Source organism: Penicillium hordei (assembly GCF_028827395.1).
Source record: "Penicillium hordei strain IBT 12815 chromosome Unknown utg000001l_segment0_segment0, whole genome shotgun sequence".
NCBI classification, from domain to species: Eukaryota; Fungi; Ascomycota; class Eurotiomycetes; order Eurotiales; family Aspergillaceae; genus Penicillium; species Penicillium hordei.
The window spans coordinates 4,515,887-4,532,855 of NW_026623142.1; the positions used below are offsets into that span (position 1 = coordinate 4,515,887).

General features: G+C 49.8%; 7 protein-coding genes across 7 annotated transcripts; 1 reads left to right on the forward strand and 6 right to left on the reverse strand.

Moving 5' to 3' along the window:
• Positions 1-410: 410 nt before the first annotated feature.
• On the reverse strand, positions 411-1,391 carry N7537_001720 (uncharacterized protein; the record flags this gene model as incomplete). Its single annotated transcript, XM_056892778.1, has 1 exon — positions 411-1,391. One exon carries the CDS (start codon positions 1,389-1,391, stop codon positions 411-413), a length of 981 nt encoding a protein of 326 aa, XP_056757773.1.
• A 1,095-nt stretch (positions 1,392-2,486) lies between these two features.
• N7537_001721 (putative ubiquitin-specific protease UBP12) lies at positions 2,487-6,801 on the reverse strand (the record flags this gene model as incomplete). Its single annotated transcript, XM_056892779.1, has 4 exons — positions 2,487-3,151; positions 3,214-3,862; positions 3,915-5,269; positions 5,337-6,801. 4 exons carry the CDS (start codon positions 6,799-6,801, stop codon positions 2,487-2,489), a joined length of 4,134 nt encoding a protein of 1,377 aa, XP_056757774.1.
• A 997-nt stretch (positions 6,802-7,798) lies between these two features.
• On the reverse strand, positions 7,799-9,799 carry N7537_001722 (putative C6 finger domain protein; the record flags this gene model as incomplete). The annotated part of the gene is made up of 1 exon (XM_056892780.1): positions 7,799-9,799. The coding sequence occupies one exon, from the start codon at positions 9,797-9,799 to the stop codon at positions 7,799-7,801; it is 2,001 nt and encodes a 666-aa protein (XP_056757775.1).
• Positions 9,800-10,356: 557 nt separating this feature from the next.
• Positions 10,357-10,627, reverse strand: N7537_001723 (uncharacterized protein; the record flags this gene model as incomplete). Its single annotated transcript, XM_056892781.1, is given in 2 exon segments — positions 10,357-10,534; positions 10,545-10,627. 2 exon segments carry the CDS (start codon positions 10,625-10,627, stop codon positions 10,357-10,359), a joined length of 261 nt encoding a protein of 86 aa, XP_056757776.1.
• Positions 10,628-10,749: 122 nt separating this feature from the next.
• N7537_001724 (uncharacterized protein) lies at positions 10,750-11,066 on the reverse strand (the record flags this gene model as incomplete). Its single annotated transcript, XM_056892782.1, has 2 exons — positions 10,750-10,970; positions 10,997-11,066. 2 exons carry the CDS (start codon positions 11,064-11,066, stop codon positions 10,750-10,752), a joined length of 291 nt encoding a protein of 96 aa, XP_056757777.1.
• A 586-nt stretch (positions 11,067-11,652) lies between these two features.
• On the reverse strand, positions 11,653-13,674 carry N7537_001725 (F-box/WD repeat-containing protein; the record flags this gene model as incomplete). Its single annotated transcript, XM_056892783.1, has 1 exon — positions 11,653-13,674. One exon carries the CDS (start codon positions 13,672-13,674, stop codon positions 11,653-11,655), a length of 2,022 nt encoding a protein of 673 aa, XP_056757778.1.
• A 1,247-nt stretch (positions 13,675-14,921) lies between these two features.
• N7537_001726 (autophagy-related protein 17) lies at positions 14,922-16,586 on the forward strand (the record flags this gene model as incomplete). Its single annotated transcript, XM_056892784.1, has 1 exon — positions 14,922-16,586. One exon carries the CDS (start codon positions 14,922-14,924, stop codon positions 16,584-16,586), a length of 1,665 nt encoding a protein of 554 aa, XP_056757779.1.
• Between the last annotated feature and the right edge of the window lie 383 nt (positions 16,587-16,969).

Genomic DNA, 16,969 nt, shown 5'->3' on the forward strand with positions numbered 1-16,969 from the left:
TTCCAGCTTGAACCCCAGGTTTCCCGCGAGCGCAACGTCACCGAATGATGATCCAAGAGCGGCCGATCTATATATATCTAGTCCACTAAATTAAAATATTTTTCTTCATATACCCACGAAATAGACAGGTTGATCTACACAACATCAACTTGAAAATAAGCTTCGTTTGAGAGTAATCAGTTAATAAACAGGTGATGTATGCCGAAGGTTGCAGGTATGACAAAAGGCTCAAAGCAAGGAGCATCGAAGCAAACATTTGCAAGGTCCTAGAACTCATAACGGATTCCCATATTCCAAAGCTTCAAATGTTGTTCCACCGTGTCCAGAACAAGTATCAAATTCCATAAAGCTTTCTCTTGACGTGAAATGACCGTCATATCGCATACCTCAATGCTTCTGCACCCTGTCTCTCACTTCCGATCGGCACTCCGAGGGCCTGTAGTATCGCTTGCGTTCTGTCTCGCCCGCTCTGCATTACGCATAGCCAAAAAGGCCGGGTCCATTCCACTAAAGGAGCTCTGAGCACGTCGTAGAGTTGCATTGGGGGGCAGAGCTGGAGACTGGGGAGATTGCGGAACAGAGAGCGAGAAAATCCGGCGAATGGGCTCGTCAGAGAAGGAATTAGGAGATGCATCTCTCGCACTATGAGTACCACTGAGGGAGAATGCACGGATTATGCGATTAGGGCGGAGATCCTGAGGGTTGGGCAAAGTGATGTTGGTTCGGTTCTGGCGGCGTTGACGTAGGTTGAGAGGGAACTCGTTGTTGACGGAGCCACTGTCGGAAGTGAGAGCGAGAGATTCAAGCTCGTCTGTCCGGAGGTGGCGTTCAACTTGTTGGTCCGAACTGTCGCTGCCAGGTCCCGGCACAAAGCTGGGAGCAGTGGTACGGGCGAGATCGGTGTGAGCATTTGAAGAGGATGAGTTGCTGCGAGAGGGTCGAGCTGAAAGATGGGTAGAGTGTAGACTGGGACCGAGATCAAGAATACTGATCTGACTTTCACTCAAGACTGCAGCACGGGGTCGCATCGAGGATCGCGTTGAGTTTGGGACTGTGGGACCGGGTTCTCCATTGGAACTCAAGTCTTCAGTTGAGACGGGGGTCGCGCATTGAGGAGACATCTCGCTTTCTGGACTATACTTGGATTTCGTGGACTCCAATAAATTGAGACGCAAGACCTCGAGCCTCAGAAGCTCGAGTTGGTCGCTGGTGTTTTGGAAAGCCAAGTGTCTATCAGCGTGCTCGGAGTTGATCGTTTCGATCATCGACCTGGCACCGGCTGGGCTGACATTGATAAAATCAGGACACAGGTCAGATATCTGGGGATTGAGTTGGCGTGGGTCATGACTGAAGAGTCCCCGACGTTTCGGAGAAGGCGTGGTGCGTTTCATCTTGAAATGAGTGCGTGTATGTATCGATCTTCGGCTAGCGAATGGAGGGGAGCGTGGTAATTAGGGAGCTAGTTACGCGTAGGTGATCATTGGCACGCACCGTGCCCTAAGATGGAAGGAACTCTGCAGGTTGGCACTTTCCTCGCGCGGGCCCCGTGTCGCAGAACATCATATTCTCTACTATATCTCCATATAAACACCATACATATCATCTGTTGATATTATGCTTCCGGTATGGAGTCAATACAGGGGGTTCTTCAGTCTAGACTCCTAGGTGGTGATTTTGGATACAACGTATTTTGATAAAGGAAACAATATAGGACATTTAAAACATGAAACCTCCGGTATTTCACCATAGGATTGGACACCGTTGTATTGATTGGAATTGCCGGTTTACATACGGTGCACTTCGCTATAGGACTAACAGGGTCTATTTGCAGAGACTTGTTCATGCGGGATGTTATGCTGAAAGATTACAGCAAGAGTTGCATAATTTATAGGTGAGTCTTGATATCGCTTAATGCCTGAAACAATGTTAGTGAAGCAAGTCGTAACAACCTTGAAACAACTATGTCTACATTTATGGCTCTTGGGATAGTCCCTAGTGGTAAACTGGACGGATATAGAAATGGGAGAACAAGGAACAAATCCACATAGCTACATAGAACGAGGTTATCGTGTATGGACACATTGCTGGCCGCTGCTGCCGTTGAAGATTGAGTGCAAAGGCAGAGTCCGGACATGTTTGGTGTGACTTGCTATGAAAGAGATGAGATCATCCGGCCTGTTTGTTATAGATAGAAGCTCTTGGTGAGGAAGCTGATAGTTAAGCGGCGAAGAAGTGATAGAGTGGAGACTTACTTTAAGAGTTCGCTGGATCTTTACATTGACCTGAGTTTGGCCTTGCTTTTACTTTGCATTGAGGATGTGATTGAAAATTAAAACAAGAAAACATATTTTTTATTTTGTATGGGCCACCTGCCCATCCCCCTCCCTCTATATGTAGAAAAACACCCCCCATTCCCCCATCCACCTCCCTCCCCCTTTCCTTTTTTTTTTTTTTTTTGTTGTTGTTTTTTAAGAAATTCATAATATTCATGGATCCGAGGACATCATGTCCTCGGACCCCACACGCAGCTCCACGACCGGGAGGTCATCGGAGGAATCCTCCCCCTCACCCCCAGAAGTGAGACCAAACTGAAACTGAGGGTCGATGTCCATGCCATCATCCCATGGACATCGACCCTCAAAGATGCCATCTTCGGTGGCAGCGTTACCACCCGTAATCTGTGAGATGTCGTGAGCGGCGTCGAACGACCAAGAGGGTTCCGTGAGCTTGCTGAGGGAGTCGACCTGCGATCCCCCGTTCTCGTGCTCGTAGTCGATTTTCTTACCTTCGCTGCCGCCGTCTTCCGAGCCCGAAGTACTCTCCTCGGCAGAAGAGTACAGGTCATTGCCGAGGGAGTCTTGCCCCCGGCTCACTCGAGGTGCTGCTCCTGCCCCGGCCAAGGCAGACGACCCCTTGGGGGGTGCGCCGCCAAGGACACGACCGCCGTCCCCCGAAGGTGATTGGGAACCACCGGGACTGCGGGAGCCGGAGGAACTGCCGGATACACTCGCCTCGCGGTTCCGGTAGCCCTCAACCAGCTCCTGCAGTTCCTGGTTGCCCAATGCACGATCGGAGCGACGGCGGTAGAACAGGAGGTAGGCACCCGGCGTGATGATCGACCGCATGTCTGTGACAGTCTTCGCAGAGGTATCTGCAACTCACGTTAGTAAGATATCTTCCAATTAGTATATCAACGAGGGGTAGGTATCGGACCGTTGCAATAGACCCAGGCACCAGACACAAAGTCCTTGATGTAGGCAGTGTAGTGGCCACCACCCATTCCACCCATGTGGTTGTCGACAGCAATCAAATCGTACACCGCACTCTTTCCATCCATGGGGCCTTCCACTCGGCTGCTCAAATCAAGTCCCTCGAAGGGGAAGTCGATGAGAGTGCTGATCTTGTGTCCGTTCCTGCCGCGGAATTGGCTAAACCGCTTGAGTTGAACGACCATAATATCCGGGGTTCTCCACAGCTCGAACTTCTTGGTGGCTGAAACGTGGGTCTTGCACTGAGGACAAAACCAGCTGTCTGCCCGAGAAAGGATCTCCTCCTTGCTGAACTCGTCTAGGCATTGGTCGAGAGAGACAGTTGATAGCTTAGGCCTTTTTTGGCTTACCACCATGGAGTGATCAAAGACATTCTTGATGTTCATGAAGGTAGGGCGACCTCGGAGCTCCTCGGGGTCGCGTGGCTTGCCGCTGAAAAGGGAATCAATGGCATTGGAAGTCCAGTCAAGTAGGATGGCATCACCTTGGCGAACGAGCGCTGGTGCTGAGTTTGGTGTCGGATCTGATTCATCTGTATCGACGTCATCATCGAGATTGTCATCTGCGGAGCTTTTAAATGAAGCATCGGATCCCTGGCAAAGATTAGCGGGCTGAATCCGAACGGACAAGATGGAATAAACCAACCTTAGTAGAAGTGGGAGGAGATGAGATGCGGGAGGAAATGGGGGGGTAGGTTTTAAGTGTCGAAATATTGCGCCCATCAGGAAGAGTGGTAGGTGTGCTCATGACCGTTGCATCGAAGAGTGACAACAAAGTGGCAGGAATCTTGCCAGCAAGGGGATGCTGAGGGGACTTGACAGATTCAGAGTCAGAGTCAGAATCCGACTCATCGGTGCCCTCGGCAGGCGTGGGCCCTTGCTCAATTTGCATGGAAATGTCAACGATGCTGTCTTCGCCGTCAACAGAAGATGTTTTGATTCGGGAATCTGCTGACCGTGCATCATCCTCGTTGGTGACCACGGTGTCAGAGTCATCAGTCGCATTGTCGTTGTGGCTGTTTTCTTCGACAGCAAAAATGTCTTGTGTAGTCATATTATTCACCTGAGTCAGAAGCTTGCGGTAAATCGTCTCAAGATCCCGAGATTCTTCACTAGAAAGGCGTATGAAGGATGGGATTCCGAAAAGATCATGAGTGCCCTCTTTGTTCTTCCGCGGAACAAGTTTGCGGTGGAAAACGGGCACAAGGACTACATCATCATTGGTGGAGTCAGAAGAATTAGTAGACGCTGGAAGAGGACCAAGATCGTAGAACACAATGGTGTCTTCTTGTGTAATGCGTAGACTGCCGAAAGTATCGTCATCGTCGCAAAATGTTTGCCAGAAGGAATTGTGCAATGTCTCTGCTGCAAAGATGCGTTCCCCGTCAACTCCCATCTTTTCGGCGACAAAGTCCTTCCAAGTCTTCAAAGTATCGTGTTCATCGAGCCGGACTTTCAGAGACACGGGTGGACCGTCGAGAGGGTAAAAGATAATTGTTCGATTGATGAGCGTCGGGCCCGTTGGGATGGGCACAGTGACCATTGTGAAAGGGTCCATGATGATGCTGGTCTTTTCACAATTGTGGCAAATCAGTGTTGACTTGTACATTCCGGCAAACAGATCGGTGATAACGGAGGCGTTGCGGGCCTCATAGAGGTCCCAACACTTCTTGCCGAAATCCTCAAGAGCCTTGCGATCGTGGATCATCTCATCAGTGGAATCAGGGATGACAGTGGCTGGCTTGCTGCCAACGATGCGGCTTAGATCTTCCGACAGTGCATCAAGGAGAAACATCACAAATTCCTGACTGTCATGTTGTTCGTAGCCAGCAAAGTCTTCACGTTGCCGACCAGCGGCAGAACGGAACCTATAGGGGTTGACAGATCTTGGCTGAGGGTCCGATTTGTAGAGCTCCTGAAGCAAGTTGGCCCATTGCTTGGCGATGGTACCGCCGCATCCAAGGACATTGCCAGGATTCAGCTCTGGTTTGTACATTCCGCCTGCAGATTAATATTAGCATTGATTGGCCTCATCCGCAGTATCCAACAGTAAGATGAGTATACTCACTGAGGAAGTAATAAGACAATTCCTCAATACTTCGCACACATTGCAATGCGGAGTTCATATAACAAGTGTTGCCAAGGTTTTGTAATCCCACAATAAGCTGTCGACCCTTCCGACCTCGAGAGATGAGCCCCCTAATTGGATCGGGTCCCGGGGTAGGGGTGGTCCTGCCGCTGGGTGTGCTGTTCGGCGCGGCTTTAGCGGCAGATGCTTTGGTAACAGCATTGTTCTTCGGTTGATCCACAGGGATACCCAGACTCTTGAGAGTTTTGACAGAGGCTTCAGACACCCATTCTCCACCTTTGGAGCTGCCGACCTGTTCTTCAAGAACAACACAGTTTGTCACGCTGAGACCAGCCATATCCAAGGTCATACGACCGTTGTAGTTTGCATTTTGAGTTTGATCCTTGACATTCTCAAGCAACACCCGGTGGCTTCCCTCTGGAAGTTCGAGGAAAACATTCAAATCGAACAGGACCTTATCGTTGGGGTTCGAGATCAGAGCCAAGGGAGGAGCTGGCGATTGGCTGCGGGAGGCAGCTGGGGTTGCTGAAGCTGATGCAGTGGTGCTACGAGGTAGCTGGAGAATTTTCCAAACCCGAACCTTGGTCGACATATCGATACCAGTCTGCTCTTTGGCATCCTTCAGCCATTTTTGGTAATTCGTCTGGCGACTGGCCAGGATCTTGACAGATGGTTTGATGGTTTGTCTCAAGATGGTCGGGGTGGTACCCGCGGCCGGGTTGGCCAATTTGAAAATGGTGAAAATCGGAGGATAAGTCTCATATTCGATCCTTTCGGTATCACCGGGTTGGCTGGTGTTGTGAGCGTAGCGGATGATCACAGGTGACTGGTCGGCGAGGCCGTACCACTTCTGGATCAGGTCCCAGCCATGTTGCGGAATTATGGCGAAGTCTAGAGAGTCGTGCAAGCCAGGACGCATGGGGACAAATGTTTCTCCGGTTTCGTCTTTGAAGCTGGGCGTGGCCGGGTCGGTGTCAAGCATTATGTTCAAATTATTGACGGGACCAACGTCACCTTCCAATGGTCCTTTGTCAGTGTGATCTGCATGGGCCGTAGTGCGTGCAAGCACCTTCTTCAGCCAAGCCATTGAAACAACAAAGCCCTTTTGTCCATCTTTCAACGGCGCTGTCATCAGCGCATTCACCTCTGCCACCTGCTCATCGATCGTAGGAATTTCATCTGATTTAGGCGATGCTGGTCTGGACTGCTCGCCAGCCGAGGATGCCGGCCCGGTCTTGTCATTGCTTGAAGTGGTGGGATCCGTGGATTCATCGTTTGTGCTGTCGCATGTGCGGGGGATGATGTATGTGCGCGCGTTATTGCAGACAGTGCTCACGCCGCCTTCGGGGTCGGAGTCGGTAATCTCAGATGCTGGGCGCTTCTCGCCGGGAGAAGGGGATCGTCCATGGGTTGGAGGTGTACCCTCTCGAGTATCGGAGGGCATATCGGAATGGTCGCTGGAGAGGGAGAGTCCGGCGGTCGCGGTCGCGGGGGTGAGCGAGCGGCCAGGCGGGCTTCCGGACTGAAACTGCAGATGCGCAGGCACGTAGCGAGGCGGGGACAACGACGAACTCTGACCGCGGGAAGAACAGGAGGATGTGTGGCGAGAGTGTGGAGGTTCGGAGCGGCCGTGACGTCGAGCCCGAAGGCCTGGACTGGTGCGAGGCTCTGGGGAAACTTTTCGTCTCTTTGGTGAAGACGTCGTGGCGATGAGCTGCGCACCTCGTGTCGCAGCTCGGGGCAACCAAGGGGAAATAGAAGACGGGATCAAAGCAGCACCCTTACCTCCGTTTAGTTGGAAGTACAAGGGGATTTTGGTTGTGAACGAATTTGGCAGAAAAGGTAATTTTTTTTTTCCGGAGCGGAAACGAAACCCAGGGCTATCCACAGACGACCAGCGTCTTGTAGATGAAAGTTTAAAACAATTGATGAACAGAAAAAAAAAGTAAATGTAATAGTACAAGCAGAGGATATGAAACGAAGATATGAAAGATGTATGGGAAGAAGAGAAGAAAGATTAAAAGGTTAGAGCTATGAAGGTCTTACTTATACTTGTAAGGTATACAATACACTCTTTAGAGTAGTTCGCACAATGGGAGAGACTCGGGAGTAGAATTGATTATCAATAACACTATTATACATTTAAGATTGTTTGTGGGAATTCTAGTTCTGTTCCTATTATGGTACTATTCCGATCCTATTGTGGTGTTATCGACCTATTGTTCACATTAGGGCACAATACCCTCACTGTCGCGCGTACTCATCAAACAGAGCCTATGCCTATCCAAACAATCATAGATTTGTTAGCACATGTGTTTGTTAGCATTCCCTTCAGAAACAAAATTGAAACTCAAGTCATTTGCATTATGTCAACCTCACTTCGCTACTGCTGCTTGCTAGCTATGGTGAGATAGGTACAATAAAAAAAAGAAAAACAACCTTCAACGCTCCTCCATGTAGAGTTTGTACATGGTGTTGTTCTCCGCTCCTGAGAGAAGGTACTCTACATCAGCTCGGTGGGAAATAGGGTTAGACTGGGCACGACCCCATTCAACCACAGCGTTGAGGTCACCTTTGAATTGCTTGGTGAGGTTGAGACAGCGCTCACAGAGCATCAGTCCACACCCACTGCATTCTTCATCACAGTCCACCACCTCTGCGTGGGCATTGACTGGTTGAACGGTCTGGCAAGATCCAAAAGCGGGCTCTCGACACAGACTGCACCATTCATAAATGGGGCTAGGGAAAAAAGGGCCAGCCTTTCCAGTCTTGGAGTCAATCAGAGCTTCAGTTGCCTGGCGTAGAATTATTGAAGCGTCAGTTCGGACTTCGGTTTTCGAGGACAAAGGCAAAGGTAGTAGATCGAGGGTATTGTGGGAGCATTGTATGATTTTGCATCGATCCCATGCACAGGAAACACACATCCGGCTCTGCTCCTTTCCTTCACCAATATGGCCATCCTGGAGTTCAACTATCGTGCCGTTATCAAAGACCCAGACCTCTGGGTTGCGAGGACCAAGGCCATTGATGCCATACGCAAAGTTGTTGCACCAGTGGCAAGGGGGGGATCCATCCTGCTCATCTGCAAGAAACACCACGGGATGAGCAAGTTCAGTCCAGATTCGATGAGTGTTCACTGACTGCGAAGCAATGGTATTTGATACAGTGGTGCGAATGGGTGACTCAACAGAGTCAGAAATATAAATCAGGGAGTTCTGTCCTTCCGGGGTGTGTGGGGCATCGTCGTCTGAATCAGGGATTATAATCACCTCGTGTGGCTTCGGTCCCTCAACAACGGAGGACTGTGTGTTGGTGAATGGAGGGGAGGGGAGTTCCCAAGAAATGGTCTTTGTGGGATTGGTCTCTGGAGTCCGGATCTTTGGTTGGGTGGTTGAGGGATTGGGTTGTTGACACGGTGTGGGTACCTCGAAGACCGCGATCTCTTGGGTGCCATGTGGTGAGTTGGGGCGTGCTGGAGGATCGATCTCTGGAGAACTGCTCGGCTTTGATATCTCAAGAAAGTAGGGTTCTGAGGTTCTTTGGGATGAGTTGGATGTTGCTGGAGGATCAATCTTTGGAGAGCTACTCCTCTCGCTTGGTTCACTTGTGGGAAAGAGTGCAAAGGGTGGGTGTCTAGCTGGTCCAGCAACGCATTCGAATCCATGGTCTAGGCATTGGAGACAAGGTTGGGAATGGTCGTAATCAGCGTGGCGATATGAACAGAGTTCTTTCCTCCGACCTTTGCAACTCTCGCATGATCGCTTCCATTTGGGTGGTGGGCTCACGACGCAAAAGACACCATCGACTTCACATGTTATGCAAGGATAGGCGAATGGATCGGGGTCAGATGCAAGCGAGCATTCCAAGCCGAGTTCTTTGCAGGCATCGCACCCTCTCAACGGACGTTCGTTATCAGCAGGCAGGATATTCTCAGTCGGCTTTGATGCCTCAGCCTCAGCCTTGGACTTGTCATTCTTTTGTGGTGGTTCTGAAAAAAATTCCTTGTTGCGGCGTCGAAAGCTGTATCGTGAGTTTGGTGTTTCTGTTTCGGGTTTGACGGCCCAGTACCTGTCCCAGCTGTCCGGCTCACTGTAGTGGGAGGGTGTCGAAGGAAAGACATGGTCTTCATTGTCCGTGTTTGAGTATAGTCTAGAACGGAACGTAGAAGCCGGAGACTCACTTCTGGCCCTTTTGTCAGATCGAGGCTCTCGATCGTCCTCATAGAAAAGAGATCGCTTGCGCTTGGTCGGTGATTGCTCGTTAAAAAATGCGAAGTTGTCATCTTCGTCGCTGTCTTGCCAGGCCGCACTGAAAGCGGAACGCTTGGCGGCACGTTCTCGCGTGTGATATGGGTCATCGAGGTGTGAAAGTAGGTAGAAGTTGCTGGTGGTTTTTGAAAAGAGCTGGCGAGCCTGCGCGAGTCTCTGGGGAGAATATGCCATGGTGAATGCCCAATAGCCGCGAGCTGCAAGCTGCGAAGAAGCTGCGGGTCATGTTCGCTTAACAGGTGTTGAAATCGCAACAGTCTCAAGGAGTTGATACTTACGGTCTGGTCAGATTAAACCAATGGAGGATTTTGCGGTATTAAAGAGGGAAAAGGACTGTCACTTATGTGCTGGGACTGACTTGCACGTATCAATATGTGATGCTTGGAGGAGAGCGTAAAAGTATGAAGATGGTTCAATGTTGAAGTGGTGATGGTACAAGCAATGCTGATATCAAAGCATTGAATGGCTGGAACTGTACACCAGGAAGCAAATCAGAAGTGAAGATGAGATGATACCCATTTAAATATTAAGCGATGGTCCATAGAGATGAAGATGAAAGAAAGGTAAGTCAGTTAGGGTTGTAGATAATAGTATTGGAGGCTCAATAGCAGGAACAATAACTCGAATTCAATGGGATTGTATTTAAAGAGGGAACGGCAGCAACAGGAGACAATAGCTTTGGGCCACACAATAATGATACTACGCTTAATAGCAACTTCCATCCATTCATATCAATACTCAGACCGCAAATTCTGCACAATCTCACCTAGACACATCGCATCAATTGATCCAAGACAGGGTTCAATGTGGCACTTGGATTCATCTTTCTTGTCACGCCCGGAGATGGAGCAGGGGAGACGACGGATGTAGAGACACGGACTTTGGTCAAAAAGGTATTTCGTGCAGGATCTGTGAAGACATAAATCGAAGTGGTAACACTAGGAGACGGCGTGGCAGTCCACGGGTAGACAGAGGGATTACGGAAGACTCGCCGGGCAGCATTATCGAGGCACGTTGGTGTAAGGCATTCCCGGCGTCAAGCTTTGCCAGACTTTCCTTTACGGCTCATAGCTGCCAGATAGGAGCCACCAAGTAACGACGACTAAGCTAAATATAACTAGAAGCTATCTCATTCCTATCGGGAGTCGCTTCCAATGAGCCCAATCTCCCCAGCAGTGTTTGTAACCGCTTTGGGGCTGTTTAATCACAGCAACTGACTGGGTCTTGGGTGTGGTGGGGAGATCAGAGCTGGATTTCGAAGCGCTAGATGCCGAGATGTATTCAGCATCCATATTTAGCTTTCCCAGATAGCCTAAGGTGGTTTGTGTGTCAACGAGATCTCGATCTGCATGAGGTGGGTTATGTACTAACCGTCTGAAAGGTCATCCATTTGATAATACCACACTCGGTCAGATCGCATGTCGAATTGAGCGTCCGTCATAGTGATTAGAGTTATTTTAGCTTGGAGAGAGCGAGTGGATTGTTTCATTACAATGGGATATATGCATGTTTCTTGAAACCGGGATAGAAATAGGAGCCAGGGTTGGAAGATTGTCGGTTAAACCTTTGTAGCAACCGACTTCATACTTTTAAGGTTGATACCAAAGTTGAATCCAGTTCCGTTTCTGTGCGGCCGTCCAGTTGGCTTCCACGGCCCAATACAGTAGTAGCACAACTTTGGAATTAATAGGCCGTCATGGTTCATTCAAATTCATTGTCCTATGGAAACAGAGGAACATATTATTAACACGAAAGCAGACATGAACAGAAGAACATGTAGTAAAAACAAAAAGTAGCGCCTATTATGCAGTCAGTGGCCATATGTGAGGCTAAATCACCTTGTTTGAGCCACAGCCACTGTTCTCGAATGCGCCAGGGTATCCATCCATCCACCGGAGATGCAGTAATAAAAATAAACAGAGAAGATGGCAGCGCCGCAATAATACGCCCCACCCCGTGATAATAAAAAAGATCCAATCAAAAAGGGTACTTTTGATAGACAAAGGAAAAGAAAAATATCGGCCACTCTAGGCCCGGAAATCGTACATGCGAACTTGGTAGTCATCACCGCCAGTGATGAAGCGGCTGTCGCTCAGGCCAATGCAGTTGACAGCCGCACTGTGACCTTCATAGGTATCCTGGCCGGTAGGAACACGAGGATCCCAGATCTTGACCATGCGATCCATGCCACCAGAGGCAATCCGCAGGGTATCAGCAGAAAGAGCCCAAATACCTTCCAAATGTCCGAAGAAGGTACGAAGGCATCTTCCGGTGCTGGTTTCCCACAGTCTGATGGTTGTGTCCACACCGCTGGTGAGGATATAGCGCGGGGGTTCAATGCGGCCTTGATCCTGGTCAAAAGAGGAGCCGAATGGTGAGTTCTGGAGAGAGAGAGACTTGGCTTCGAGAAGAGGGGAAAGTGTGCTCAGGATGTTGTCACCGTTTTGAGAAGATGTGCTGACGTGGTCGTTCTCGCAGTCGGCGAGGTGATTCTCCAGTTCAATTTCTCGGGGCAAAGCAATAACTTGCTGGACGGCTCCGATGTGGTTATGGAAGACTCGGATGCAAGTCTTGGTGTCCAGGTCCCAAAGACGCGCAGCACCATCGTCGCAAGCGGTCAAAACTGTGCGCGAAACCGAGTCTATTTTGACGGCGTTGACTCCCTGTGGGTGGGGAAGAACGAAGGTAGACTTGTCCTTGAAATTCCAAATTTTGACAGTGCGATCGACAGAGGCAGATGCAAGAAGGGTGCAATCAAAGTGGAGGGCGATGACTGCTTCGGCGTGGCCATTGTACTTGGAGATACATTCGCCTGTGCGCCAGTTCCAGACTCTGATGCTGCGATCCAGACTGCCGGTGATCAATTTGGTGTCATCGAACTGGAGACATCGCACTCCAGCAACGTGGCCTTTAAGAGTTCTCAATTCTTCGCCAGTATCTGTGTCCCAAATCTTAACTGTAGCATCATAGGACCCAGTCATTAAGATATTGTCCTCGAACTGCAGACACATGACACTGTCTCTGTGGCCCTTGAAGACTTTGACCGAGCAGCGCTTGTGCTTCCAATTCATACCGACAACAAATCGATCCCGGTAAACCTCCTTCCACGGACGGTAACGAGTTTTGAAGTAACTCTCATCCTCTTCAGCAGACTGGGGAGGCGATGCGCAATGGCGCTTTGCAAGGGCGGAGACTTCTTCATTAGGTTCCAATTTGCGTTTGCCACTGGCTGGAGGTTCCACTGTCGAGCAAGATTCGACCATTGCGGCTTCAGTAGACCCAACGCCAGGCTTGTTGTTACCCCAGTTAGTAGCGCGCAATTCAATCTCACGCTTGGCTTCGCGCAGACGCTTGCGATCCAGAAGAGGAAGGCCCCAGCCACACTTGTTACACTTTCGGCGGATATGCTGCTCGCACATCCGGTGCCACACCACATCATCATCGGCCAGGGCTCTCCAGCGAGGAGAAACTTGTGCAGCTCGGCACAAGGAGGCCGTATCGAGGTAACGGAGAATTTTGAAGGACAGCTCTGGAGGGAGGGCACCGAGGAAATCGATTCGGATGAGTTCGCGGACACTGGCAGAGATGTAGGATAGTTGAGGGAAGCAGGACTGCGCCAGAATTCCCTGAAGCATGAGAGTTCGCTGTTTCGCTGGAGCAGCGGAGAACAACGACCACACATGGGCAATACCCTGCTGGTCACTTTGAGGAAGTAAGTTCAGCTCGGACTGCAGCTGTGTCATCGACTGTTCATCGGCTTGGCGTCTGCCACATTTTGAGTCTGGTTGGTGACGATAGCAGTAGCTGGCATTTACAAGATTTTGCTCAGATCGAGTTGCAACTTGCGATCGGAAAGGCGCATATTGTCGTGGCTGATATTTTTCGAGGAACGGAGCCACATTTTGCCTCGCTAGTTCCTCCAGGGTTTGTGTGGTGTTGTCGGTGTCTTTGCGCTGCAGAGAGCGGTTAGAGTCGGCGTTCGCACTGACCCCCGAATTTGCGATAACCAGGCTTCGCTGTGTGGACGAAGATTTTGGTGCATTGGTCATGGTGATTGATCCAGTCTCGCGCGGTGCGAGGGGGAGGGGACGACCGCTCGGGCGAGTGACGGTCGCGCCTGGTGTACCGAGATAAGAATTTGTCGATTTGCAAATATTCCTATTCTCCTGAGTTGAAATTGTTTATAGCAAGAAGCACAGAGGAAAGATATCAATCAATGTTGTGACGATGAGTGTTCTTGAAAATTTGCCCAAGATCAAAGAGTCGAGAGGGAGGGGAGCCAAGGGCTATCGATTGGGGCGATATGAGTACCCTGAGAGAAGGATTGAGATAACAGTGTTATTGAGCTCGACAACTGAAATCAATTTGGACGACAAAGAGAAAGTTATAAAAAAAAATGGAAATGGAAATGCGATCGACAGAGACTTTAAATCAGAGGATTATTCAGGATCTGGGAAAATTGCACAATCTGGATGTGTCTTGGATATCGCCATCGATGAGTCCGGGGAATTGCGTGACAGCGGCAGAGCGGCAAATACGTGATCTGGGCGGTGAGGTGACACGTGACTATGATCCGCATGGCGCCATCTCCACGCCATCGCACCTCAATCGATCACTTCCTACGCATCCGACAGGCTGATTCGCTATTTCTGGGTTTAACTGGGCTGAAACGGGGCATCTTATCTTCTGTATGATTTTTGAGACTAGTCCCACAGCAATCTCACACCGACACTCACCCTTTTTGAGACCCACTGCCCCCAGCTTTGTTGGTTACTTCCATAAACCCTACTCCGGTCTATCTAAACCTTCTATGAACGGCTTGCCGTGTCTCCAATTTACGTTGTACCCAGGAAATCAGCTCTCGACCGAGAACTACTGGTAAGACGCTATTTTTTTGTTTCATCCCTTTATTTGCAAGTCATTTCTGGGCTGGAGCTCGTGCTTCACTTTCGGTCTACCGTGTAAAGCACAGCCCCGGCTCATACCGAACTCCCGAGGTCCTCATTACACTCAACTCCCTGGTATATGGGCTACAAAGTAGCAATTTCCCCCTGTCTTGTTTAAGTCTACAAGAATCTGATTTGGTAAATATAGGCCTATACTGAAGTGTCTGGGTTTTTAGTGAAGTGAAAGCGGTGCAATCAGCCCCTTTTCCTCGTAGCTGTGTCAATTTCACTCTCGCCCCTGAGAGGTCTATCTGTTCCTCAACCCTGGTCCTCAATCCTGGTCTTATCTTATTCCGAATGCGCCATTGACAGGGTTAATTGATTCTCACAAGTTCTCACAAATTCTCACAATGGCGTCATCACAGTCATCTTCATCGTCTATTCGTCCGCAGGCTGGACTGAACGAAGGGGACCAGCAGTCCATGCCCCAAGTTGACACTCTGATATCGTATCTGCTGGGTGCCAAACGTTCGCTCTCCTCCATTACCCATGTCTGGCGGGCCAATGAAATAGTCACTGCGTCACACTCGGCACTGGAGAAGAGTGTTATTTTGTGCTCCCGAACAGGCTTCTTACGCCGAGGCCTTAATGAGCAACTCCGGCTTTTATACGATGTTCGTACCGAGGTCGAACAAATATCATACCGAGGTCGTGACGAGTTTTCACTGGCACTAAAAAACCTAGATGCTGCTGATGCTCGCCTCAGAAACACGTTAGATCTGCTCCGCGGGACTATCGTTCACGCCTCATTCAGACCTGGAGATGAAGAGCGGAAGACTCTTCATGACTTTGTTGATGAGCGGGGTGTCGAAGAGCTACATGCCTCTTTAAAAGCATCTATCGACCGCACTAATGCAGCGCGTGCCGAATTAGACACGTCCAACCGTGAATTTGATGACGAACTTCAAGCCACCAGGCAGTCGCTTCGTCACTACCATACAGCCACCAAGTTGGCGTCATCCCGACTATCAATCACATCTTCCTCGTCGTCTGCGTCCGATTCCGGCCTTATCACTTTGTCGTCTATGCCGGGCCAGATCCAATCGCTGGAGGCCCATGCTCAAGAAATGGCCATTCTTTTGGAAGCCCTGGTCAGACATTTTGATCTTTGTGTCACCGCCGTGAAGCACACAGATGGTGGAGGAGCAGTTGCACGATCCATCACAGGGGATATGCCAACTGGTGTTGACGGCAGCAATGACGGAATGCCGAACATCGGAGCAGAGATCAACGCCAATTTGAATGCACCTCTTGACCCAATGACTGACGCCGAGTATCAGGAGATGGTGGCTGTTTTGATCAAAGATGCCCCTGAAGCGGATGATGTTGTCATGGAGATCCAGGATCGTATTAATGAGATGGAATCCATATTTGAACAAGTGCAAGCTGAGCGAGATGCCCTGCTGTCCATCTCCAAGGCAACGGTCGAAGTTCACAGCCACCTATCCTCTCTCGCCTCCTCTCGCTTACCCCGTTACATTTCCCAGGCACACAATTTCACGCGCGTATGGCATGAAGAAAACGACCGCATTAACTCTGGCCTCGTTGAACTCTCTGATTTGCACTCCCTGTACGACGGGTTCCTCAATGCTTACGACAGCCTGATGCTGGAAGTAGCACGTCGGCGTCACGTTCGCCAACGTGTAGAAAAGGTGCTCCGAGATACCCGGCACAAACTGGATCAGCTCCATGATGAAGATGCCGCTGCTCGTGATACTTTCCGTGTTGAGCAGGGTGACTTTCTTCCCTCTGACATATGGCCTGGGGTTGGCTTAGCACCAATGCAGGTGCAGTTCTTGCGTCTCTCGGGCGGCCACCTAGATAACGATCCTAAGGTGCAGAATGCAGTCGAGGAACCTAGTGCACTTGAGTACATAGGAGGTGCCAAGGCGGGAGTACCGGATGGAAATGCCGAAGGTGAACAAATTCCTGACCTCCCGAGAGACCTCATTGAGGAAGCTTATGCAAGGGTCAAGGCACGGAATAAGGTCGTGGCCCAAATGCACACCGCTTAATTCCTCCGATGCTCGCTGCTCTTTACTCTCATCCGGTGCACATTCCTATTAGCGTACTTGGCCTCGCTCTAAACTTCCCACTTCATGTGTAGCTAAGATGGAAATTGGATACTTGCCATCTTAATGCCGCTTCTAACTACTACATCCTGGCTATGGTATCATTATGACTTAAATGACGAAGACACAATAGGTCTGACCTTCCGTCATGCTCGTTCATTTATGTTCTCTGCTCGATGCTCATTTTCTAGATGCATACTCTTGCGCTTTTTTCGCGAGATGTAAGCACTATTTGGTGACACTAGTGGGAATTTATGGCGAGAGGACGGATTGGGGTGACGTCCAAAGAGAGCTCTGATAAGTTGTGACCTTGATTTGTTTTTTTT